The sequence below is a fragment of the Plecotus auritus genome (assembly GCF_963455305.1).
Source record: "Plecotus auritus genome assembly, chromosome: 5".
Classification (NCBI taxonomy): domain Eukaryota; kingdom Metazoa; phylum Chordata; class Mammalia; order Chiroptera; family Vespertilionidae; genus Plecotus; species Plecotus auritus.
In genome coordinates this window covers 116,444,495-116,468,175 of record NC_137776.1, presented here as the reverse complement: position 1 = coordinate 116,468,175, position 23,681 = coordinate 116,444,495, and the positions used below count along the sequence as shown (strand labels likewise).

At 37.3% G+C, this 23,681-nt stretch overlaps 2 protein-coding genes across 5 annotated transcripts in view; one reads left to right on the top strand and one right to left on the bottom strand.

Annotated features, from left to right (window-relative positions):
- The window catches only part of IFT74 (intraflagellar transport 74), a 113,607-nt gene that overhangs the window by 8,580 nt on the left and 81,346 nt on the right, over positions 1-23,681 (top strand). Inside the window, exons 3-8 of one of the 4 annotated variants that reach the window (XM_080667993.1) lie at positions 5,909-6,044; positions 8,362-8,410; positions 10,970-11,068; positions 11,216-11,276; positions 12,056-12,115; positions 13,416-13,477. In XM_080667993.1, the coding sequence (XP_080524119.1) occupies positions 5,909-6,044; positions 8,362-8,410; positions 10,970-11,068; positions 11,216-11,276; positions 12,056-12,115; positions 13,416-13,477 (467 nt within the window). The remainder of the gene's footprint in view (positions 1-5,908; positions 6,045-8,361; positions 8,411-10,969; positions 11,069-11,215; positions 11,277-12,055; positions 12,116-13,415; positions 13,478-23,681) is intronic. The other 3 variants (XM_080667994.1, XM_080667995.1, XM_080667996.1) reach the window with 3 other exon arrangements.
- LRRC19 (leucine rich repeat containing 19) lies at positions 17,361-20,368 on the bottom strand (the record flags this gene model as incomplete). The annotated part of the gene is made up of 4 exons (XM_080667998.1): positions 17,361-17,945; positions 18,689-18,877; positions 19,221-19,734; positions 20,288-20,368. The coding sequence occupies 4 exons, from the start codon at positions 20,366-20,368 to the stop codon at positions 17,617-17,619; spliced, it is 1,113 nt and encodes a 370-aa protein (XP_080524124.1). The 3' UTR covers positions 17,361-17,616.

Sequence of the window (23,681 nt, the reverse complement as noted above, 5' to 3'; positions counted from 1 at the left end):
AAAATTTATCTGAAACAATAAAAAAAAATAAGAAAGTACTATAGTTTAATATAAAAATATGTTATAAATAATAAGTAAAACAATGTTCTGGTTGCCACAGCAGTTTAGAAACAAACTTTAAAAAATATTAAGAGCTTATATGTAAGACTAGAGGCCCGGTGCATGAAATTCATGAACTTGGGGGGGGTCCCTCAGTCTGGCCTGCTCCTTCTCACAGTCTGGGAGCCCTGGGGTATGTCCGACTGACGGCTTAGTGGGCCTAAGCCAGGGGTGGGCAAACTTTTTGACTCGAGGGCCACAATGGGTTCTTAAACTGGACTGGAGGGCCGGAACAAAAGCATGGATGGAGTGTTTGTGTGAACTAATATAAATTCAAAGTAAAGGAGTGAAGGGGAGAGCAAGAGAACTGGATAGAACAGCCGGATCCGGCCCGCGGGCCATAGTTTGCCCACGGCTGGCCTAAGCCATCAGTCGGACATCCTTAGCATTGCCACGGAGGCAGCAGAGGCTCCCACCACTGCCGCTGTGCTCGCCAGCCATGAGCCCGGCTTCTGGCTGAGCGGCGGTCCCCCTGTGGGAGCACACTGACTACCAGGGGACAGCTCCTGCGTTGAGTGTCTGCCCCCTGGTGGTCAGCACGCATCATAGTGACCGGTCATTCCACCATTCGGTCATGTGCATATTAGCCTTTTATTATGTAGGATACGCTGCAGATGAGGCCCCCTAGAACCATAAGAAATGCAACAAATTCACTGTTAACTCATTCTCGAATTTCCCCCACTTAAAATAAAATTTCTCCCCCACCCCCCGTGGGGCGTGTGCTGCACCTTGGGAACCACTGGGCGTGACACTTTTCCTCTCTGAGCTTCATTTCTGAATACATACGCATATACCATGGGAATTGTAATCTCTTCTCCGCCTACCTCACTGGGTTGTCATGAGGAGGTTCTGAGCTAGTAAACCCAGAAATGTTTCATCAAGTAAGTGATGTCTAAACGGGAAGGGATTGTTATTTTTAAGCTCACGGATACTCTCGCAGGTAGCAGGTGCTGATTAGGGGAGGAGGGCATGAATGTTTCCTGGGACTGTAGCTATGGAAGCTTTGCAGAGTGTTCCTCAGGCCTTGGAGGGGCAGGCTCTGGCCAGCAGCCCTGTAGCAGTGGTCATCCCTGGAGGCGCTGGTGGGGGGCAGGGCGTTAGGGGGGCGGCGAGGCTGAAGGGGGAGTAACTGTCAAACCTTCCTGCTTGGCGCCATTTTTTAAATTGTACATGGCTGTTTCGCAGCTGTACCTGCTCACAGTGGAGCTCCAATCTCCTGGAGCTGGGTGGGGGGTGGGCCAGGGCAGAGCCAGGTGGGCTAGGAGGGTGGGTTTAGGTGCGCCCCCAGTGAGGTGTGGCACGCTTCCGTTGTGGAGACCGCACTGATTCTGCTGGGGGTAGGGGAAGGGTCTGACTATGGTCGGCCTCTCAGGTCTGCCTCCCCCGGGTGTGGAGTTGTAGAAATGAGAGGTGTGCCTGGCCATAGCTGAGGCGGCCTGGCAGCGGTGGACTGCAGGCCCCGGGTGCCTCAGGGGTGCTGACGGGTGGTCGCCAGCGTGCTATTGTTGTGGGTGCCCCTGGTGGGGGTGGTGGGGGAAGAGATCAGGAGTTGGAGGTGCAGGCTGCAGCTACCCCCAAGGCTGGGTCTTCTCCCTGTCAGGTCCACCTCCCCAGGCCCCCGGGGGTGTGGGGGCTGGGGTTGGGTGTCCGTGCAGGGGGATTAGAAGAGCTCCCCATGGCCGCTTCCTCTTCCTTCTTTGCAGTCCCGGCTCCTGTCAGGCAATCTCCTCAGACTCCCATCGATCAGCTGCCTCCTGCACACCTCCCACTGGGGATGTGCCCACAACCAAGGTACATGCCCTTGACCGGAATCGAACCTGGGACCTTCCAGTCCTCAGGCTGACGCTCTCCACTGAGCCAAACCAGTTAGGGCTACATTTTCATTATAACTATAATAGTGAAATTTGAATATAACCTAAATGGGTTTGCAACAGATGAATCATAAAAAAATTATATATCTATCCCTATCATAGACTATTAGGTACCCGTTAAAATTTTTTTAAAGCAGATTTTAGAAAATAATATATGTAATATAGTATTAAATTGAAAAAAAAAAACACAGGTGTGATGTAATTTAGTATAAAATTATATGTACACAGAAAGAAGTGAATACACCAAAATATTCATGATAATTTCTCTGATGTTTACAACAAATGGTTTTACTACCTCATAAGGTACATATATAGTTTGGACTATAAGATAATGTTGGGTCCTATGCTTAATTCACAAGAGCAGTATTTTGGGGAGGGAATAATTTTGTTGAAATCAGTTTTTTTACATTTTTGAGATTTTTCTAGAGTTTCAGGTAATATCATCATCAATTTATATTGAAATGACTTTTCTAAAGTCATATGTAGTACTGAGTTAGGATATCTTTTTTATTCTAGTAAGAATTTATGCTTGTTAATTAAATATTATTAAAAGGAATGTGACATTTATTGGCCACCTAATATTTGCCAGGTGCTTTACCTATTAAATGTTTGCAGTTTTTAAAAGAGTAATGCTCATTGTAAAATATAGAAACAAACAAGTGTCAGCGTTTCCTCCTACCCCAGGTATGATCATTGTCAACAGTGTGACATGTATCCTTCCAGACTTTATCTATTTACAAACACTGACACATACCCTATCTAATAGAAGAGTAATATGCAAATTGACCATCACTCCAACACACAAGATGGCTGCCCCCATGTGGTTAAAGATGGCTGCCCCCATGTGGTCACACGATGGCCGCCACAAGATGGCCTGCAGGGGAAGGCAGTTGTGGGCAATCAGGCAAGCAGGGGAGGGCAGTTAGGGGTAACCAGGCTGGCAAGGGAGGGCAGTTAGGGGTTACCAGACCTGCAGGGGAGGGCAGTTGGGGGTGACCAGGCCAGCAGGGGAGGGCAGTTAGGTGTGACCAGGCTGGCAAGGGAGGCAGTTAGATGTTACTGGGCCGGCAGGGGAGGGCAGTTGCGGGGGACCCAGGCCTGCAGGGGAGGGCAGTTTGGGACAACCAGGCTTAAAGGGGAGGGCAGTTGGGGGGGACCAGGCCTGCAGGGGAGGGCAGTGGGGGTACCAGGCCTGCAGGGGAGGGCAGTTGGAGGGGACCTGGCCTGCATGGGAGGGCAGTTGCGGGGGACCAGGTCTGCATGGGAGAGGAGTTAGGGGCAACTGGGCCGGCAGGGAAAGGCAGTTCGGGGCGACCAGGCCTGCAGGGGAAGACAGTTAGGGGCAATCGGGCCAGCAGGGAAGCAGTTAGGTGTTGATCAGGCTGGCAGGGGAGTGGTTAGGGGGTGATCAGGCTGGCAGGCAGAAGCGGTTAGGGGCAATCAGGAAGGCAGGCATGAGAGCAGTTGGGAGCCAGAAGTCCTGGATTGTGAGAGGGATGTCCGACTGCCCGTTTAGGCCCGATCCCAGTGGGATGTCCTAAACGGGCAGTCGGACATCCCTCTCACAATCCAGGACTGCTGGCTCCCAACTGCTCGCCTGCTTGCCTTCCTGATTGCCCCTAACCGCTTCTGCCTGCCAGCCTGATCACCCCCTAACCACTCCCCTGCCAGCCTGATTGATGCCTAACTGCTCCCCTGCCAGCCTGTTTGCCCCTAACTGCCCTCCCCTGCAGGCCTGGTCCCCCTCAAGTGCTCTACCCTGCAGGCCTGGTCCCCCCCAACTGCTCTCCCCTGCAGGCCTGGGTCCCCCTCAACTGCCCTTCCCTGCAGACCCAGTCACCCCCAACTTCCCTCCTCTGCCAGCCGGGTCACACCTAACTGCCCTCCCCTGCAGGCTTGATCACCCCCAACTGCCCTCCCTTGCAGGTTTGGTCTCTCCCAACTGCCCTCCCCTGTTGGCCTGATCGCCCCCAACTGCCCTCCCTTGCAGGCCTGGTCCGTCTCAACTGCCCTCCCCTGTTGGCCTGATCGCCCACAACTGCCCTCCCTTGCAGGCCTGTCCCCTCCCAACTGCCCTCCCTTGCTGACGATCTTGTGGTGGTCATCTTGTGTCCACAGGGGGGCAGGATCTTTAACCACATGGGGGCAGCCATCTTGTGTGTTGGAGTGATGGTCAATCTGCATATTACTCTTTCATTAGATAGGATAGAGGCCTGGTGCATGGGTGGGGGCCAGCTGGTTTGCCCTGAAGGGTGTCCAGGATCAGGGTGGGGGTTCCCTTGGGGTGTAGGGCAGCCTGGGCAAGGGGCCTGTGGTGGTTTGCAGGCCGGCCATGCCCCCCGGCGACCCAAGCAGAGGCCCTGGGATCTGGGATTTATTTATCTTCTACAATTGAAACTTTGTAGCCTGGAGTGGAGCCAAGCCTCCTGCTCGCTCCTTGGTGGCAGCTATTTCTGTTGGGATTTATTTATCTTCTATAATTGAAACTTTGTAGCCTTAAGCAGAGGCCAAAGCAGGCCAGGGCTGCAGAAGCTTGGCTTCCTCCATCACCGCGGGCAAACCTAGCCTCCTTCTCTCTCCAGCTCCATGGCTGCCTCCATTTCTGTTGGGCTTTATGTATCTTCTATAATTGAAATTTGGTAGCATTGAGTGGAGGCCTGGGCCGGAAAAGGCAGGCGGAAAGCTTGGCTTCCTCCATTGCCAGGGAAACTCAAGCCTCCCTTCTGCTCTCTGTGGCTGCAGCCATCTTGGTTGGGTTTATTTGCATATTCCCTCCTGATTGGCTGGTGGGCATGGCTGGTGGGCGTGGCTTGTGGGTATAGTGGAGTGATGGTTAATTTGCATATTGATCTTTTATTAGATAGGATAGAGCTGAAGAGGAAATTATTTAGAAGAATTACCCAGGGAGAGATTTAGCATTCTCTCACAAGGATCATTCACAATAAGCTTGAATTAATTACATTTGAATTTGTTGACAGTGTTCTTGTGTCCAACAATTTCTTCTGGAATGTGTCACTATTGCTGCCCTCTTGTACTCAAAATAATTACCAAGGAATCCTCAGAATCACTTAAGAACTATGTTAGCTGATAGGATTAGAGGCTACCGCTAACAATTAAAAACAATCAAAATGAATGACAGTGGTTGTATCCAACCTCAGTATAAAATTTCTACTACATATTTAATTTATTACTTTACTGTTTGGAAATGAGGCAGGAAAAAGAAAAGTGGAAAAGGAAGATAAAAGAAGGGTAACTTGGAGCAGTTTCAGGTTATCTTTTATACCTTCCCATGCCCGTGCTCACTATATGCACTGACAAGAAGGGAGTCTTGCTCTTTCCTCAGGGTGTGTAGTGTTATATTGGATTTTGTAGACCTGAAGTAATAATGTGAATGCTTGCTGTATGAATTAAACCCTTTCATGTGGGGCTATCTTGTGATGGTATTATATCTAATTTTTTTGAAAAGTGAAAATTTTTTTCTGATTTTAAAGGTAATATGTACTTTCTGTATCAATGCTGAAAATACCAGATGACAAAATAAAAATGAACTATAACATCATTATATAGAGAAAACCATTGTTACTATTTTTTGTATAATCTTCCAGACTTTCTGTTTTAGAAAATGAAATTATAAAATACTTTTTTGTAAACTATTTTGTTATATACTACAACTTATTTAGCTATTAGTCTATGGTTATATGAGGAAAAATATCTGGACATTTAACTTCTTTCCAGTTTTGAAGTATTATGAAGTCTACACATAGAAATTTAAAATTTAAAGAATTTTACTTAACACTATTTTATATTTCAAACAAAAAATATGGGACTATTTTACAAATTATGTCAAACTGAAATTTAATATTCTCTTTTCGGTCTTAACAGTAAGAGTTACAGTGCTTTTCTAGTTTATTAAAGGTGAAATCTTGTTTGTTATTTAGATATCACCTGGAACTGCAAGACCAGGCTCCCGTGGTGGCCTCATAGGGACAGGAGGAGTTCTGTCTTCTCAGATTAAAGTTGCAGATCGTCCAGTAACACAACAAGGTTTGAGTGGAATGAAAACTGGGATTAAAGGTATCTATTTTAAGAAGATGAGTACATTTTGTATAAGAAATATTGTAGTACCATATTACTAAATCAGAATTACAGAGTGAAAGAGGCAGTTTTACTCAGTTCTTATTCTGCGATTCACAAAATAAGAGAATAACATTATGAGCTGTAGAGTTATCCTATATAATAAAAGGCTATTATACAAATCCATAGGGGGAGCACTGCTCAGCCAGAAGCTGGGCTCACAGCTGGCGAGCCTAGCGGTGCTGTCGGGAGCCTCTTCCACCTCTGCAGCAGTGTTCAGGATGTTCCACTGACAGCTTAGGCCTGCCCTGAGTGGGCCTAAGCCATCAGTCAGACATGCCCCGAGGGCTCCTGGTCTGCAAGAGGGCGCAGGCCAGGCTGAGGGATTCCCCACTCCAGTGCACAAATTTTGTGCACCAGGCTTCTAGTTTACATATGTGAGGTATTTTGATCTTCATTTCTAAACATGGAGGTTTGCTACAAATTCAAGAAATTTGAAATAAATTGAAGAAAAGCTTAAGAATGAAAATTAGATTTCTAGTACTCTATGAAAATATTCTGAAATATTTTTTATTGTTTCTATCTAAAAATTACATTATTAAGATATTTGTGTATGAGGAGTCAAGAAGTGTTACTTTTCTAATAATTAATACTGCATTACAATACGTAAGAAAATGAGGCTACCATAGATTTATAGCACATCTCTCATTATGCTTTTCTGTATGAGTGTAGAAAGCCATAACCAGAAAAAGCAAAAATAAAAAAGAAAGGCATAACAATACACTGTATGTTATGATTCAAATAATTGGTGTGTGTATACATATATGTGTATATATATATATATATACATACATATATATATATATATATATATATATATATATATAAAAGCATGGTGAACTGTTTTATTTTCTATATTTGTGGCAAAGGACTTATGAGGAATGAAGATATTTTACTGGTACAAAATTAACTATAAGATATAATACCCTTTATAATATTGTAGACCTGAAGTAATAATGTGAATGATTATTAGGAGACTTTCAGGAGACTTCATTTTCTTGTATTATAACAAACTTAGCTCACGAAATATTAAAAACCAATAGATTATTTAGAAATGCTTGATTAATCAATACTGTGAAAAAAAATGAGTCAAAATTATGTAGTTGTTTAGTCTTTAAAACTCTATTCATGGAAATGTTTGGGTGTTTAATATTACTTATTAAACATTAAAGGTAGAAACATGAAATTCTATAAATAATTCAGTAAAGAAAGGTAGGGGAGGGTGGGTGAATGGGAAAAGATCAACCAAAAAACTTGTATACATGTATACATAACCCCTGGACACAAACAATAGTATGGTGAAGGCCTGGGGGTGGGGGTGAGGGGTGGGCTAGAAGAGGTCAGTGGGGGGAAAAAGGGGGACATATGTAATACTTTCAACAATAAAGATTAAAAAATAATTCAGTAAGTATTTATACTTTATTAATTTCTCCTTCAAAACAGGACCAAATATCATTTAGTCAGTTTCTACCAATATATTGCAAAGCCTTGCGTAAACATTTTTATTGTTACCACTATCTGTTGTGATTTTGTCCTGACCTATTCTAGTGCCCCATTTCCCATTCTAATAAGACATTCTCTCCCTCTCCTCCGCTAAGACCTCCCTAGCTTTACACCTCACACCTTGCAGGGCACTTCATCTGTCTCAAGATTTGGGACATTTAACCTAGAAGTACTTTTGGTAGTCCTTCTGAAATATAAGATCATGTGTATAAAAAAGTCTCTGAGACAAATTATGAAAAATCATCATCTCTTACTTGCATTGAGAAATTCAGTCTAAATCTGCACTGTCCATCATGCTAGCCAATAACTACATGTAGCTATTTAAATGTAAATTAATTAAAATTAAGTAAAATAAAACTTGAGTTTCCCAATAGCTCCAGCCACATTTCAAGTGCTGGTAATCCCATGTAATTCGTCTATTGGGCAGTACTGATATAGAATATTTTCATTATTGCGGAAAGTTCTCTTTGATAGCCCTTTTCTAGACTCTTCTTTGACCCAGTTTCCATTCAGTCAACCTGTGTCTTAAGCCCATTTTTGTGGACTTAACTCAAGCTTCTATTATATCATAATGGTAAGGTATTAGTTCTCATTTCCATTGCAATGATTCTTCTTGATTATCTGATTTATTGGCACATTCATGAGGACTGTCAGAGAATTGTGTAGTATAATTCTGTTTGTGCTTTTGATTGGCTGTTTTGGTGGCATTTCCAAACTGAATACTAATGCTTAAAAACATTTTTTTTTTTTTTAGGTCCCCAGAGGCAAATTTTAGACAAATCTTATTATCTTGGGCTTCTTCGGTATGTTAAAAATAAATGTGTTTTTTTTTTCTATGTATTACATGAAGTTTTAACTTGTACTTATTAAGATAATTAGGTATATGTTGATTTATAAGAATTATTTTGTGTTCTAACATAATTTTTGGATAATTTGGCTGTATTACAAAATACATGTATAATGCAATTAGGCTGAGATTTTAAATTTTATATATTTGCATGTAAGCTATATATTTCAAGTTCACTTTTAAAATCTCTAATGATAAAAATAATATCTTATGCTTCACTACTTGTTCTGAAATACTATTGAAATGTCACCAGTTACATCTAACAAGAAAATGAATATATATATATTTATTTGTGAACATTACTTAATACAAAGTTTTACCTAAATATATAAGGTGTCCCAAAAAATGTATATGCACTTTGAATGATTATAAAGTCAGTGTTTATTAATATACAGTTCATTTTCAAAATTTAAAAAAATCTACAGAAATAAATAATTTTTTTTTTTTGTTAATGCCTGTTTTCAAACTGATGACCGTTCTGGTCCAGGCACTGCTGACTATGTGAAGCAATGGAATTGCAAATATCCTGAATCATTTTGGCCCGGCTTGTGTGGCTCAGTGGTTGAGCGTTGACCCATGCACCAAGAGGTCTGGTTCTATTCCCAGCCTGGGCACATGTCCAGGTTGTGAGCTCAATCCCTGGTGGAGGGGTGGGGGCAGATATGCAGAAAGCAGCTTATCTATGTTTCTCTCACATTGATGTTTCTCTCTCTCTCTCTCCCTCTCTCTAAAAAAAAATCCATAAAAACAATAAATCCATAAAAACAGTATGGCTCGATGGTTGGAGGGTTGAGGGCTCAATTCCCGGTCAAGGGCACTTGCCTGGATTGTAGGTTTGCTCCCTGTCCCCTGGTTGGGTTGTGTTCAGGAGGCATCCAGTCAACGTGTCTCTCTCATCGATATTTCTCTCTCTCTCTCTCTCTCTCCCTCCCTCCCTCCCTCCCTTCCACTCTCTCTGAAAAGCAATGGGAAAAATGTCCTCTGTTGAGGATTAACAAAACAAAAAATTCAATAAAAACATATTTTTAAAAAAAGAATCATTTCATTGGGTATTTGTGCACCCTCAATTTGTCAACTGTTGCCGGTTTGGTACCATAAACTTTATCTTTTATGTAACCTCATAAAATATTCTAGTGGATAAACCTTTGTTTGAAGCTTATTCTGGCTTCACCCATTATTTTAAATCAGTCAAACCTGAAAATGAGTGAAAAGTAAGTGAGTTATCAGCTGTTAAAGTGTGTATACATTTTTTTTGGGGGGGACCTGTGTCCCAAAAAATGTATACACATTTTGAATAATTATGAAGGCAGTGCTTGTACTTCAATTGCATTGTCAAACTTCCAGTAACATTTTAGGATGAATTTTCTTTGTTCAAAGCTTACTGGTAGTCTGGCTGAAAAGAAAGAAACATCAATTGAATTGTCAGCAGTTAAAGTGTGTATACATGTTTTTGGGACACCCTGTGGATTTGGTGAGTTGTTACAAATGTGGCCTAATTTTAATTAATTCCTAAGCTTTGTTATATATCTCTATGCAGCTCTAAATCAAGAACATATGTCTTATTTTCTACCTACCTTTTTTCTCTGCTCAGATGTCCTACTATCTTATTTCCATTTTCCCATTTTACTTTATTTTCTTCTTTGCTCCTCATCTATACCTTCTTTCTCTCTTATTTCCACTTCACCTTATCCTTCTATTGTGTCCTAAAAGTTCATTTTTCTCTTAGTCCTTCTTGATTGTTTTCTCGATTACATGAGGCTTTTTGATTCTCCAACTTCTAGGATAAAGAGAAGTGTGTTTTCCCCATCTATCCTTGAAGCTAACATCAATGAGAAAGTGAGGCCATCACTGTATAGCATCTCTTGATACCCAGCCACTTTTTATTCAAAAGAAGGAAACAAAATAAAGCCATTTGTCATCATTGCATTGCCTCTCTTCTCCAAGATTTGTGATTCTGCATCAAAGAAGAGTAGTTCTAGCTACTTGTGTAATTGTTTGATTCTAGAGCAGTGTTCAACTGGTGGTGATTTTGCTCCCCAGGGAACATTTGCCAATTTTTAGACACATTTTCGGTTGTCATAATTGAAGTTCAGAGGATATGCTACTGGCATCCAAACTAGGGATGCTGTTAAACATCCTACAGTGCAGAGGATAGTCCCCCTGACCCCATGCCAAGGTATTACTTAGTAAGTCATCTCACTCTTGAGACACCCTGTCCTAGAGGGAAGCAGGAGCTGTGAGAGTGACATTAGGCATCTACTTCTGTCTCTAGATTGTACCAGTTTGACCAGGTTTCCATTCTGGTCCTATGTCATCTTTCTAATTGAGTAGAGAATCTATGTTAGCTTTTTATCCGTTGGGATATACCTCATTCTTAAATAAGCCACTTAAATTATTTTTAAGTGAAATTTCACAAAACCATTTATATTATTACACATTTATGAAAAGTTTCTTTGTTTGATTAGAAAGTCTTTTCTTGACTAGAAGTATTTCTGACTTATTTCTTTTCATTTAGAAGTAAAATAAATGAACTTACAACAGAAATTAATAAACTTCAGAAAGAAATAGAAATGTACAATCAAGAGAATTCAGTTTATTTGTCATATGAAAAGAGGTGAGTAATTTTGCAGCTAAAATATGCAAGATCTTTTTTACCAGTAGCATTTAATGTGATATATTTCAGGAGTTTTATAATGAATTTGTTCATAATGTTAATTTGTTTATTTATGTATTTATGAGTGTATTTATTTTATGCTTGCAGAGCTGAGACTTTAGCTGTTGAAATCAAAGAGTTTCAAGGACAACTAGCAGACTACAACATGGTATTTGCTTTTTCATAGAGATTTTCTTTGAATATTTTCATTGCTTTTTATCACTTAGAAATGTGTCATTTTAAATACCAAATAATACGTGAATACATGCATATTGTAAAAGATTAAAACTATAGAAAGTGTAGAGATTAAAGTGTTGTGGCCTTGGCCTGGTGTGTTGTCCCGATTCGCCAAGGTTGCAGGTTTTATCTCTGCTTAGAGCACATACAAGAAGCAACCAATGAATACATAAGTGGAACAACAAAATGACGTCTCTCTCTTCTTTCTTTTTTCCTCTCTCCCTTCTTCTCTCTCTCTAAAAGACAATCAATAAAAAATTTAATAAATTGTTTACATTTTTACTGGTGTAATTTATAATCAGTTAAAATCCATCTCCCCTGGGGTAGAGGGGAGGGAGGGGGGGAAGAAACTGGGGAGTAGTTAGAGAAAGAGAGATCTTCTCCAAACTTTTGTTTTCTCTGGACCTTTCTTTATAAGCTCAGACATCTCAGAGCAGGCAAAACTTTTCAAGGTACAATCTGCAGGAACAGTAGTAGTTCATTATTGCTCACTTTTTTACATTCCTAAAAATGTAGTTTATTGATTGGCCAAAAGCACAGTGTACGCTTACTTAGGTAGCTTACTATTTGTTTTTATCTTAGAAGATAAAATACTTGGAAGTATTCATACTTAGATGATTATTTTTTATAAGATTGAATACCTATATGATGGATTCAGAGAAAATTTATACACTAACAGAATGTATTTTTTTGTGTATTTTTTATTTTTAGTTGGTAGATAAACTTAATACCAATACTGAAATGGAAGAAGTAATGAATGATTACAACATGGTAAGAAAATTTATGAGCTGTAGATCAATTTAGATCATATCCTCCAAAACAAAGCATTTATAGCTAGAAATAGTTTGATGAAACCTTATGGACCTTAGAGATAGGTATTACTCTGATCCCAAATACCACTATTATAATTGAGTTCCCTAGTTGTGCTTTTAAAATTATTTTCCTGTTCACTGGCTCTTCCAAGTGGATGATACCATAGTGTCTTTCAAAAGGCTATGTTTTAACAGGTCCTGCATTTAGCATTAGTTAGGGAGTCCCATCCACATTTTCTTATATATAAATTAGTTTGCATATAAATTAATTTGATTTAATATTTGCATAAATGGAGCTGAGTACTCAATGGACATATTATGGTACCTGTATAGAGTTTTATAAGAAAGCAGGAAAAACAAATAGTTACATGATGCCAGACATTAATACTACTTTTGATTGGTAAATGAGATGTTAGCAGCTAGTTTATTTTAATTATAAACACTTTGATGAAAATAACATGCAACTTATAACTTACATAGCTTATTATTTATTTACACATTCAAAGTTCTATGAAACCATCTATAATAATAAAAGCGTAATATGCTAATTAGACCGGACAGCCGGACGACCTTCTGGACGAAGCTTGGGCTGTGAGGGCCGAGGCAAACCGTGGCAGCTGCGAAGGCTGAGCCCCTTGCACAAATTTCGTGCATCAGGCCTCTAGTAGAATTTATAAAATGACTTTTTCCTAAATTGGGTTCTAAAAGCATGATAATTTAGTGAAGTTATTCTTGGCTTTTAGAACACAGGAGAAGTCCCAATTGGAAAACTATTTTTAATGCCAAATGTAAAAAGTACAAAACACATCTTCATGTGTTTTGTCAGTTATTTGGGATAGGTCCAAATTTTAGACTGAATATGTACAGGAAGAGTCAATTAGGAGTGCTCAGGTAAAATGCTGAATTATTTAAGAATAAAATTTGTGTTGGGTCTAAATTTAACATATTATTAACCAACTGTGGAACACCCAATAAATACTTGAGATTTTCATTTCATAAATTAAGTTTACATTGGAATATTTGACAAAATGAATACTTTTGATGTGAGATTACCATGCCTGTAAGAAAGACTAAAAAAAAAAATCTGGTATGGTGATTTGTTAATTGAAATAAATACTATATATTTTTTTAAATTTTTCATGTGGCATTAGAATTATTATAACAATCTCTCAATTAGTTCACAATCTGAATAAACTTTAAATAGTTTGATTTAAATGGCAATTTCTTATCCCTCACTTTTGTGTTAACTCTTTATTTAGCTTAAAGCTCAAAATGATCGAGAAACACAAAGTATGGATATCATATTTACAGAAAGACAAGCGTAAGTACAATCAATATAGAAATAAAACATTTATGAGTTGTATTAGGTAGTTTAACTTCTGAGTCATGTACTTCCTTACAGATTTTCTTGTTTCTCCCTGTTGCATTTTTTAATTTAAAAAAGTTGAATATTTGCAATGCAAATTATTATTTACTTAGCTATTATCTTTATTTACTATTAAGTACTGAAATTCTGTACAAATAAAAGCACTGTATAGATTAGATAGCTATAATTTATACTTCTAGGAGTTTAAAAGTCTTAAGATGGATCAAAACATCCTTATCTCTATGGTTTATAATTTTAACCTGGGCTTTTTAACTAATTTGAATTATGAGGTTTAAACCCCAGTCTAATGAAAGACACATTACTTGTCGTATTTCATTATCTCATATATTATCCAATTATTAATTGATAATAGTTATATTAGTAATCCATATCATAGATTTAGATTATATGTGCATCTTGATATATAACTGGTTAAAGATTAAATACCAAGGGAATTGTGGCAGTGACACTAATGCCTACAAAATAATAAGTGGATGTCCATTTGGGCTGCTATAACACCATATCATAGACTGGGTATCTTATAAACATTAGGAGTTTATTGTTCACAGTTTTGGAGGTTGGGAAGTTCAAGATCAAGGCACCATATGGTCCCTTTCCTATGAAGGCCCTCTTCCTGGTTCATGCCTGGAGCCTTCTGGTTGTGTCCTCACTGGATGGAAGGGTCTGGGGAGCTCTGGATCTCTTTATAAGGGCACTAATCTCATTCACGAGGGCTCTATCCTCATGACCTACTTATCTCCCGAAGTCCCCACCTACTAATATCTTAGTGTTAGGATTTTTACACGAACTTTAGAGGGATGCAAATATTCAGACAATAGCAATGGTTAATATAATTTTCTTCAGCTGCATTTTTACCTTAAATATTGTCTAAGGCAATGCAAACATAGATGAGCTATTTTGTACATACATGTACTATCTACATTTTGTCCCAAAAATATATCAATAATAATCTCTTTGAGAGCAAGGATAATAATTTACCAAAATTACCAAAATTCTGTAACACCAAATATACTGTCATATTACCTCTGCATGTATAGTAAATATTTAATGAAAACTAGGATGTTAAAATATAATAATAAAACTTTTGAAAGATAAATATTATTCTTGTGTTGATCAAAAACAAAGAAACCTCCCCCCCACCCCCCCATTATTTGATGCTCCTGTAAAATGCTGTCTTAACAACTACATATGCTGGAAGTGTCTTCCCTTGTACAAAGAAAATTCCATATTCCTGGTGACCCAGCTCTTACATGAAAACTTTCCTTTTTGTTATTGTTGTTCTTTTATTTAGTGCAAATAGTTACCACTTACTTTGTATAAGATACTCTTCTAGGTACCTAAAGAATAAGAAATAATAAGCTATAGCCCATTGAAGACCTTATGATATTTATAATATTTAGGTCCTCATTTATTTCATCATTTATCTACAAACTTACATAATACCTAGGTCAGATTTGTAAATATTATATGTACATGTTTCATAGATATTTCATCCTAAATGATAAATCACAGGTTGTAAGTTTGAGAATGTTATGGTTTTTTTATTTCTATTTGGTTCATTTGGTGAAGAAATAGTTCTTAAAATATGCAAGTTTGTTCTAAAAATGTCAGCAGTTTCAAAACTTCATATCTATAGTTTGTAATTGAGGCTGAATGAAATAGGTTCTCCTGCTGACCCTTTTAAGAAGAAATTTAAGTTATGAACAAAAGTTATTTTTATGAAGTTTACTTTTATATGCAGCAGGAGAATAGATTTACTTTATGTGTTAAGCAGATAACCAAAATCTCAATAACACAAAGATCTACCTTGATACTTTTCATTCAAAGGGAGCAGAAAATGCCATACCTTTCCAAGGCAGGTGTAAAAAACTTCTGTTTTCACACTCTTCTACCTTAATCTCATCATTTAGTATGGCATGACCATCTGGTTTATTACTGAACATCTCTTCATAATAAGTTGGTTATAATATATAGCCTCGATATATTACTACAATTCTTACATACCTGACTTTAATTCAGTTACATACAGCTGCATGAGCTAACGATTCTTTTCAACTTCTGATGTAGATACTTTTCTAGTTCGGTATTAGTCAAAATCAGTTATCTTTTAAAAACATATGTAATTATAATTTCAAGCCCATTTATTTACTTTTGTTTAGTCAGATATTTATTGACTACCTAATATTCATTTACAAGAGGCTATTGAATATAAGATTGATGTAGTCTTTACTGATTCATAATTAAATTTCATTTTACTCTGTTTCTCAATATTTGCCTCTTAAATTATGACATATTTGGTAAAATGATAGATTATTTAGAAAAAGATTCCTCATGTTTCTATTATCTCATTTATACTTGAGATTGAAAATAATTAAGTATAATTGATAATACCTATTAGAAAATAGTATGCATAAAGCATTTATATTCTTTAATGAATATTGAAAACATTTTGATAAACACAAGCAAATATACATGATAAATGAGTTCATTTTCTATTTCACTGGGTATATCATCCTAAACATTTTTTGTTCTCCTCATAGACATTTGAACTGAATTTATGTATTGATACAACCTTTAAAATGACTGCAGAATGTAACGTACATCTACATTATTTGTAGTCTTTTTTTTTCTGAGAAAGTAACAAGTAAATACACATTTTAAAAACTGTATTATAGAGAAGTTTGAACAAAAATAAAATAATGTACTATAGTCCTATGTACCCATGACCCAGCTCCATCTGTCCACAACCAACCCTGCTTCATCTACACCTTTAGCCGTTGTTCCCTTTTCTGTACTATGAAGAAAATCTAAAACATCATTTCACCCATGAATATATTTCAGTGTTTTAGAGATATTTCCTGTAAAATATAGAGATAAATACATTTAACCTTTCCACATGTTACAGTTTTTAATGCCACTGTTTCCATTAAATTAATAAAATTATGATTACAGCCAATTGATTATAAGGAATTGACTTTTAGACTCTTCCTATAATAGTCCCAAGGCCAGTGTTTTTCAGACTATGTTCTTTGGACCCTTATTGTGCTATGAGCTCTTAGTAGGCATACCTCAAAGAAAGGTTGGAAAATTCTTGATACTTTGCCTTTAGCTTAGTAAAGTTTCGGATGAGTCCTATATAGTAAAGAATCTTGTTTCACTTTGTTTAAACCTAGTATTTCCTCTAGTAATTCTTTAGTAATTTGACCATGTACGTATTTCCCCCGTCAATACTTCTGACTGTCTCTCTGGAAATTAATGCTCTAGAAAATAGTTTGGGAAACATTCCTCCATGATCTGGATCCCAAACAGTTGTTCATGGACCAACTGAAGATTTCTCAGCCCCAACACAACTTATTTGAATAGAAATCTCCCTAAGAGAGGCAGACATATGTATTTTTAAAAATAAGATTATTTATAGATAATTTTGATACGCTGTGTTGTGGTGACAATCTTTCTTTATAACCCAGATCAGTAGTAACTTATTAGGGATTGTGCCTGGACATTGTGCTGTGCTCTGAATTGCTACTAAGTTTTCAGGGAATTATTGTGCTAATTCAGGAAGCATTAAGAAAATGTTTTCCAATTCTTTGAATTCATTCTGTGAGCTTAAAAAAATCAATCCAAGTGCATTGTCAGTTTAAGCTATCTCTGTTCCTTACTCTGACTCATGATATAAATCCAAAATCTTTATTTCTCTACTGATTCCAATAAGTAAAATTTGAATATAACTTATCTGTATTATATCCAATATCTGAACTAATATGAGAATCAGTTTATTTTAATTAATTAATAATTTACTTTAGGCTTTTTTTTTTTTCACTAGTATGTATAGTCTTCTGTATACTGCTGAGAATAGTATTGTAACTATTAGCTACCAAGGAGTGTCAGTTACTGTATTTGGACTAACTTTTTCAATACCAATGAGAAAAACATAATTTTATGATATTAATATGTGTTGCAATTAATATGAAGGTTCTACGAGCTATAGTTAGGTATGTCACATATAAAAATCTCCATGTCTAAACAGTCAATGAACTGGTAACATTTTTAAAATAATCAAAAATTGAAAGAAATTAATTTTTTTCACATAATTCATGAGTATCTATGTATTTGTCTTCAATAAACCCATCATCATCCACTACAAATGAATGTAGTTGTTCAAATATTACTGTAGTATCTTCAGAGTTTGTATCTGGTATCTGTGAAAGGGAACTTGGATTTTGAGTAAAACCATCTTCATAGATTTCTACTTCATGTTCTTCCAGGTGATGATGTTTATAACTAAGCAGAAAATTATACCATATTGGCAATTTGATAGCAATAAAAATGAGGAAAGAAGTCATCAGTACAGTCATTACAACACCAACAAGAAAAGCCCAGCTTTTTCCAAGAGGTCCATGTTCTTAAATAGGATACAGAGACAGAGAGAGAGAATGAGAGAGGGAGAGAGGGAAGATATTTCGTTAAATTGACAACAAAAATTACATATCTTAATAACTCCCCAATATTGGTATTAGAAATGAATGTACTTTATAATTTTCTTTAAGCAAAAGTTAATAAAACTACAACATAAAAATATAAAGATATTTCCTAGAGTGGTAAAAGAATAACTCCTGTCTTTACAGGGATTGTTTATCCATTCACCTAGGAACATTATAAGAATTGTGACTTGCCCTGGCGATTTGGCTCAGTGGTTAGAGTTGGCCTACAGACTGAAGGGTCGGGGTTTGATTCAGATCAAGGGCTCCGACCTTAGTTACAAGCTCCATCCCCAGGCCTCCATCCCCTAGGCAGGACACGTGTGGGAGGCAACTAGTCAATGTGAGTCTCTCACATTGATGTTTCTCTCTGTCTGTCTCTCCCCCTTCCTTCTACTCTCTCTAAAACTCAGTGGAGAAATATCCTCAGGTGAGGATTAGCAAAACAAAAGAATTGTGACTTTACTAGTTAAAATTAAGCCTAAGAGTAGTTAAGTAATATGCCTAGTGGCATTTGCCTGGTAATTAGCAGAGCCTGTTTTGGAAACCCAGTATTTTGTAAATCTTTTGTTGACATGAGGAATTTTACATTGTTTCCAGTAACTTAAAATTTAATTTTTTAGTATGCTATCTTCAGCAATGTTAATATTCAATACCAGTACATTACCTGAATTTCTTGTTAAGTTGTTCAAAGAGCTATTAAATGTTGAATTGCTAATTGACTGAAAATTATTCTGAAGGTCTTCAGTTATAGGTGAAGGAAGTTTTGAGTAGCATTCAGCCTTATAAGGTACTGTTTTGATGCTGTAGCATTTCAGTATATCTGGGTAGCTGCACATGGTGATGTTCTCATTTTCTAGTAAATCAAAGAATAAATTATGATTTATTATGGAAAATAAAATATTATGGTTAATAACATTTTATAGTTATTTAAATTAGAATTTTTTGACGTGTCATTATTGGTACTATAAGAAACTCTTGTATTACCTAGCAACACAAGGGAAAGATGCACATTCCTGTTTATTAAGTTATTAAATGTAGTTTAAGTACAGTATCTATATGTTGTTTAGTTTGTAATAGTAAAGATGTTACAATTCAGATTGTAATGAAAATCTGGGGAAAATGGGAGTCTTTTCTGGGGCGAAACAACCAAAACTCAATCTCATTTGGTTTTGATTAATTTAATAATGATAGCTTACCTAACGTTACATTGGATGTGTTTAGCCAATTCTGCAAATTCAGTAAATTACAGGAGCAGTTCCATGGATTTCCATGTAAAATGATTAATTCTAGATGAAACAGTTGTGGTACATCAAAATAGCTTATCAAATTGCCTTGCAGATTCAAAAGTTTCAGGTTTTTAAGAGGCACAAATATATCAGGATTCAGTTGTAATATTTTGTTCTGGCATAGATATAACTGTTTTAGTTTAGTTAAGCCTGTAAATGCACCCTGTTGAATTGTGTGGATGGAGTTTCTACAGATATTTAAAATTTGTAGATTGGAGAGGTTACCAAAACTATTATTACATAAAATGATGACACTGTTTTCAATCAGGTAGAGCTCAGTGAGTAAATAATACATCTGTAGAATACTTGTGTCTGAAATATTCAGAGTAATTTGGTTATAACTGAGATCAAGTATAGTAACCTCTTTATTGATATCCGCTGGAATCAAATAATAATTCTGTTTAGTGAAATTGCATTTGACTTCCTAAAAAATAAAAAAAGAAATGTATTAATCAGAAAAATATTAACAGAATTTTCTAAATTTCATATTCTATCAATTAAACGTTGGAAGGAAATAGTTTAGAAAAATATCTACTGTCCAATCTTTCAGTATTATAGTTTGAAAAAGGAAAAGCAGATGCTTTTATTTCTTTATTGGGCTGAAATATTGAAGATTAAGGAAATTCTGATATATATAATTTATTGAGCAAGGAGATCCTAGTTTGTCATACAGGTATCTTCTAACTGTTATTATCTTCTAATCATTACAGAAAGAAAGACTTTTGGTATATTCCCATTTGTATATGTGGAAATACATGATGAATAATAATTCTGTTAAAAAATGAAGTCTGCTTTTGTCAAATTAGAATCTGGCTCAGAGATCACAGATTTTGAATATACCCAGCTAACTAAAGAGTTAGTTTTGATGGCTTGGTTTGGATTTTTTGTTTTTTGTTTTTTTGCTTTCTTTTATTACTTTGGGACATTCAAAGTGTACCTTTGAAAATATTTTCACTGTCTTAATTGTAAAAACTTACTGTTTTAAAAGTCTGGCTTTCATCTGATAGTATTAGCATGAAGAGGGGCCAAAACAAGATCGGTATGCATGCAGCTTTCATATTGCAGGCCTGATGGAAAAGAGAGTATTGTCATGTCAGTAGATGACTAGCACTTCAGAGATTATTGAAGACATTTTGCTTTCCTTTTTTCTCCTTTTAAATCTATTTTTTCTTAAAATATATAAAATGTGAAACAATTACATGTTCGTTAACCATCCCTGTACTCAAATCTTAACAAACTAGAAAGCTCCTGTGGAGAATGGAAGTATTTTTTTTAAGTGTCTCATTAGTTCCTAGATCTATTGAAAATAAGGTCCAGAAGAATATGTATTTATGTATATGTGTTTAAGTATACTCTTTTTTCCTTTATATTTTTTATCACCATTTATCTCCCCTCTACCCTCTTTCACTTCCATCCCCACTTCCCATAATCACCACACTGTTGTCCATGTCAATGAGTAGTAAATTCTTATATTGCTATTTCTTGTTTTTGTTTTTTTAATTTTAGGTGTTCTTTATTGGTGTTATCCATTTACCTACAAGTGTAGGAGATAAGAGTCTTTGATTCTCTTTCAAACACTCCCTACTTTCATCTCTAACACAACAAATATATATACGTCCTGTCTCTTTAGTCTTCATACATAGTTACTTATAATTTGGGTTAGATGAGTATTCCGTGTGTAACAAATGTGTAAATGCTATCAATGTCTGAGCCATATAACAGGATTACTTTTCTATTCCTGCTCACAATTTATCACTAAATTAAATGTACTGTGTTTTTTTTTATGTGCTTAGTTTTCTTTTTTTAAGTGCATTTATACCCAAACCCTTCTTTAACAAATCACCCAATGTTGTATGCATTTCTGATATTTAATCTACTTAAAGAAGTCTCTCCCAGAGCCTGTTGCCATGCTATAACTTAGAGGAGCTGATGACTGTACCCTCTACACAGCTGCTGACTTCCACTCTCCTTCCACCCTTATGGAAGACATTCCCTTTTGTCTTTATGGTTGGTTGCCTGTGTTCTAGAATGCCTGTCTTGGATTACTTTTTTGTTTTGTTTTGTTAATGGAGTTTCCTGCAATAGCTTCCTAAGAAGGTCTATAGGCGAGAAATTTTTTTAGACCTTGAAAGATAATTTGGTTAGAAGTAAAGTTATAAATAGGAAATAGTTTTCTCTCAAACTGTTGGTGGCATTGCCCCATTGTCGTAGGGTTTGTAGTATTATTGTGAAGGACTATGATGCTATGCCATTCTAGTTCTTTATCCTTTTATATAACTTGCCTCTTCTTAAGCTTTTAAAATTAATATTCTGAAGTGTCATGGGTCTTCCTGAGAGTCTGTTTTCACTCATGAAACTGGGTACTTACTTGGTGGGTGCTTTCAATCTGAAAACTATCCCTCTGTTCTGGGAAATTTTCTGAATTATCCTATCTAATAAAAGTAATATGCAAATTGACCATCATTCCAACACACAAAATGGCTGCCCGCATGTGGTCAAAGATCCTGCCCCCATGTGGACACAAGATGGCCACCACAAGATGGCCAGCAGGGGAGGGCAGTTGGGAGGGACCAGGCCTGCAAGGGAGGGCAGTTAGGGGTGATCAAGCCTGTAGGGGAGGGCAGTTAGGGGTGACCAGGCCGGCAGAGTAGGGAAGTTGGGGGCAACCGGGCCTGCAGGGGAGAGCAGTTGGGGGGGACCAGGCCTGCAAGGGAGGGCAGTTAGGGGTGACCAGGCCTGCAGGGGATGGCAGTTAGAGGTGACCAGGCCTGCAGGGGAGGGCAGTTAGGGGTGACCAGGCCTGCAGGGCAGGGCAGTTAGGGGCAAACAGGCTGGTAGGGGAGCAGTTAGGCGTTAATCAGGCTGGCAGGGGAGTGGTTAGGGGGGTATCAGGCTGGCAGGCAGAAGCGGTTAGGGGCAATCAGGAAGGCAGGCATGAGAGCAGTTGGAAGCCAGCAGTCCCAGATTGGAGAGGGTGCAGGCTGGGCTGAGGGACATACACCCCCGTGCACAAATTTCATGCACTGGGCCTCTAGTTTCATTGATAATTTTCTTCCCCATTTTTTTTTTTTCTTAGTCTCACTACTCTTTAGAACTGCTTTAATTGAGTGTTTGGGTGTCGGATCTCCTAGAATGATTTTCTAATTTTTTATCTTGACTTGCCTATATTTCATTTTATTTTGCTTTCGGGGATATATCCTCAATTTTATTGTTAAACTCTTTAAAGTTTTCCTTTTCCACTCATTTTAATTCTAAGAGCTCTTTTTGTTTTCTGAAAATTTTCTTTAATAGTATCCTATAGCATAAGTTATTATCTCTTGTATCTTTTATTTTCCTTTTTCTTTAATAGCCTCTATGCCTTCTTGTTATGCTTTTCCATTTTGTAATGGTCAGTATCCTTTATATTAGAGACAATCTGTCTTCATATATCTGTTAATATTTGCTTTGGAACTTACAGATAAGACTGGGCAACAAAAAAGCTATTTGGATACAACATTTATATAGGTCTTATTTCTGTAGAGTAAAAAACTTCCTGGACCAGGGGTGGGCAAACTTTTTGACTCAAGGGCCACAATGGGTTCTTAAACTGTACCAGAGGGCCGGAACAAAAGCATGGATGGAGTGTTTGTGTGAACTAATATAAATTCAAAGTAAACATCATTACATAAAAGGGTACGGTCTTTTTTTTTTATTTCAATAGTTTTATTCATTTCAAACATTTTAACAAGAAGAATGTAAACACTAATTATTATAATTTGAAACTTCAAAAAATGGAGGAATCATAGCACAATAACATACCTTATATTGAAGATGGCAAAGGCAAAATAAAATTGCCTAACAAAGGAAAGGTACAAAAACCTTTCAAATTAAACTTAAATATAATAAAATAATTTAAAACTAAAACAAATAGAAAAGAACAAAATGTGTAAACAGTAAATGCAGTTAGTGGCCACGGTAGCGTTACTGATACTGCATCCGTATCAGCAAAAAAATGCAGCCACAGCATGGCTAGTGTGACATGTCCTCTGTGTGTCTTTTTCCCTGCTGCGCGCGTCCGCAGTGGGAAAAAAAACTGCAGTGGATACAAGCCCTAAAAGCTGAAAGTATTTGTTGTTTTATTAACAAGTCATTGTGATGTACAGAATGTGGGAACAGGAAAAAATTGTGTTTGAGTAGAGCTCTTAATCTTACCTCAGAAAGGCTCTGATACTGTGCTCTCCAGGGGCGTGTCTCCCTACGTCACCACGATAACCTGTCTACGCATTCCCAGGGTGATGTTGGGAGACGCGTCCGCGGGCATTACAAGGAGCCTCTGGAAGATTGAGAGGTTGTTCCTTCTACTGAATGGGCGGATATAAATCCCCCACTCAG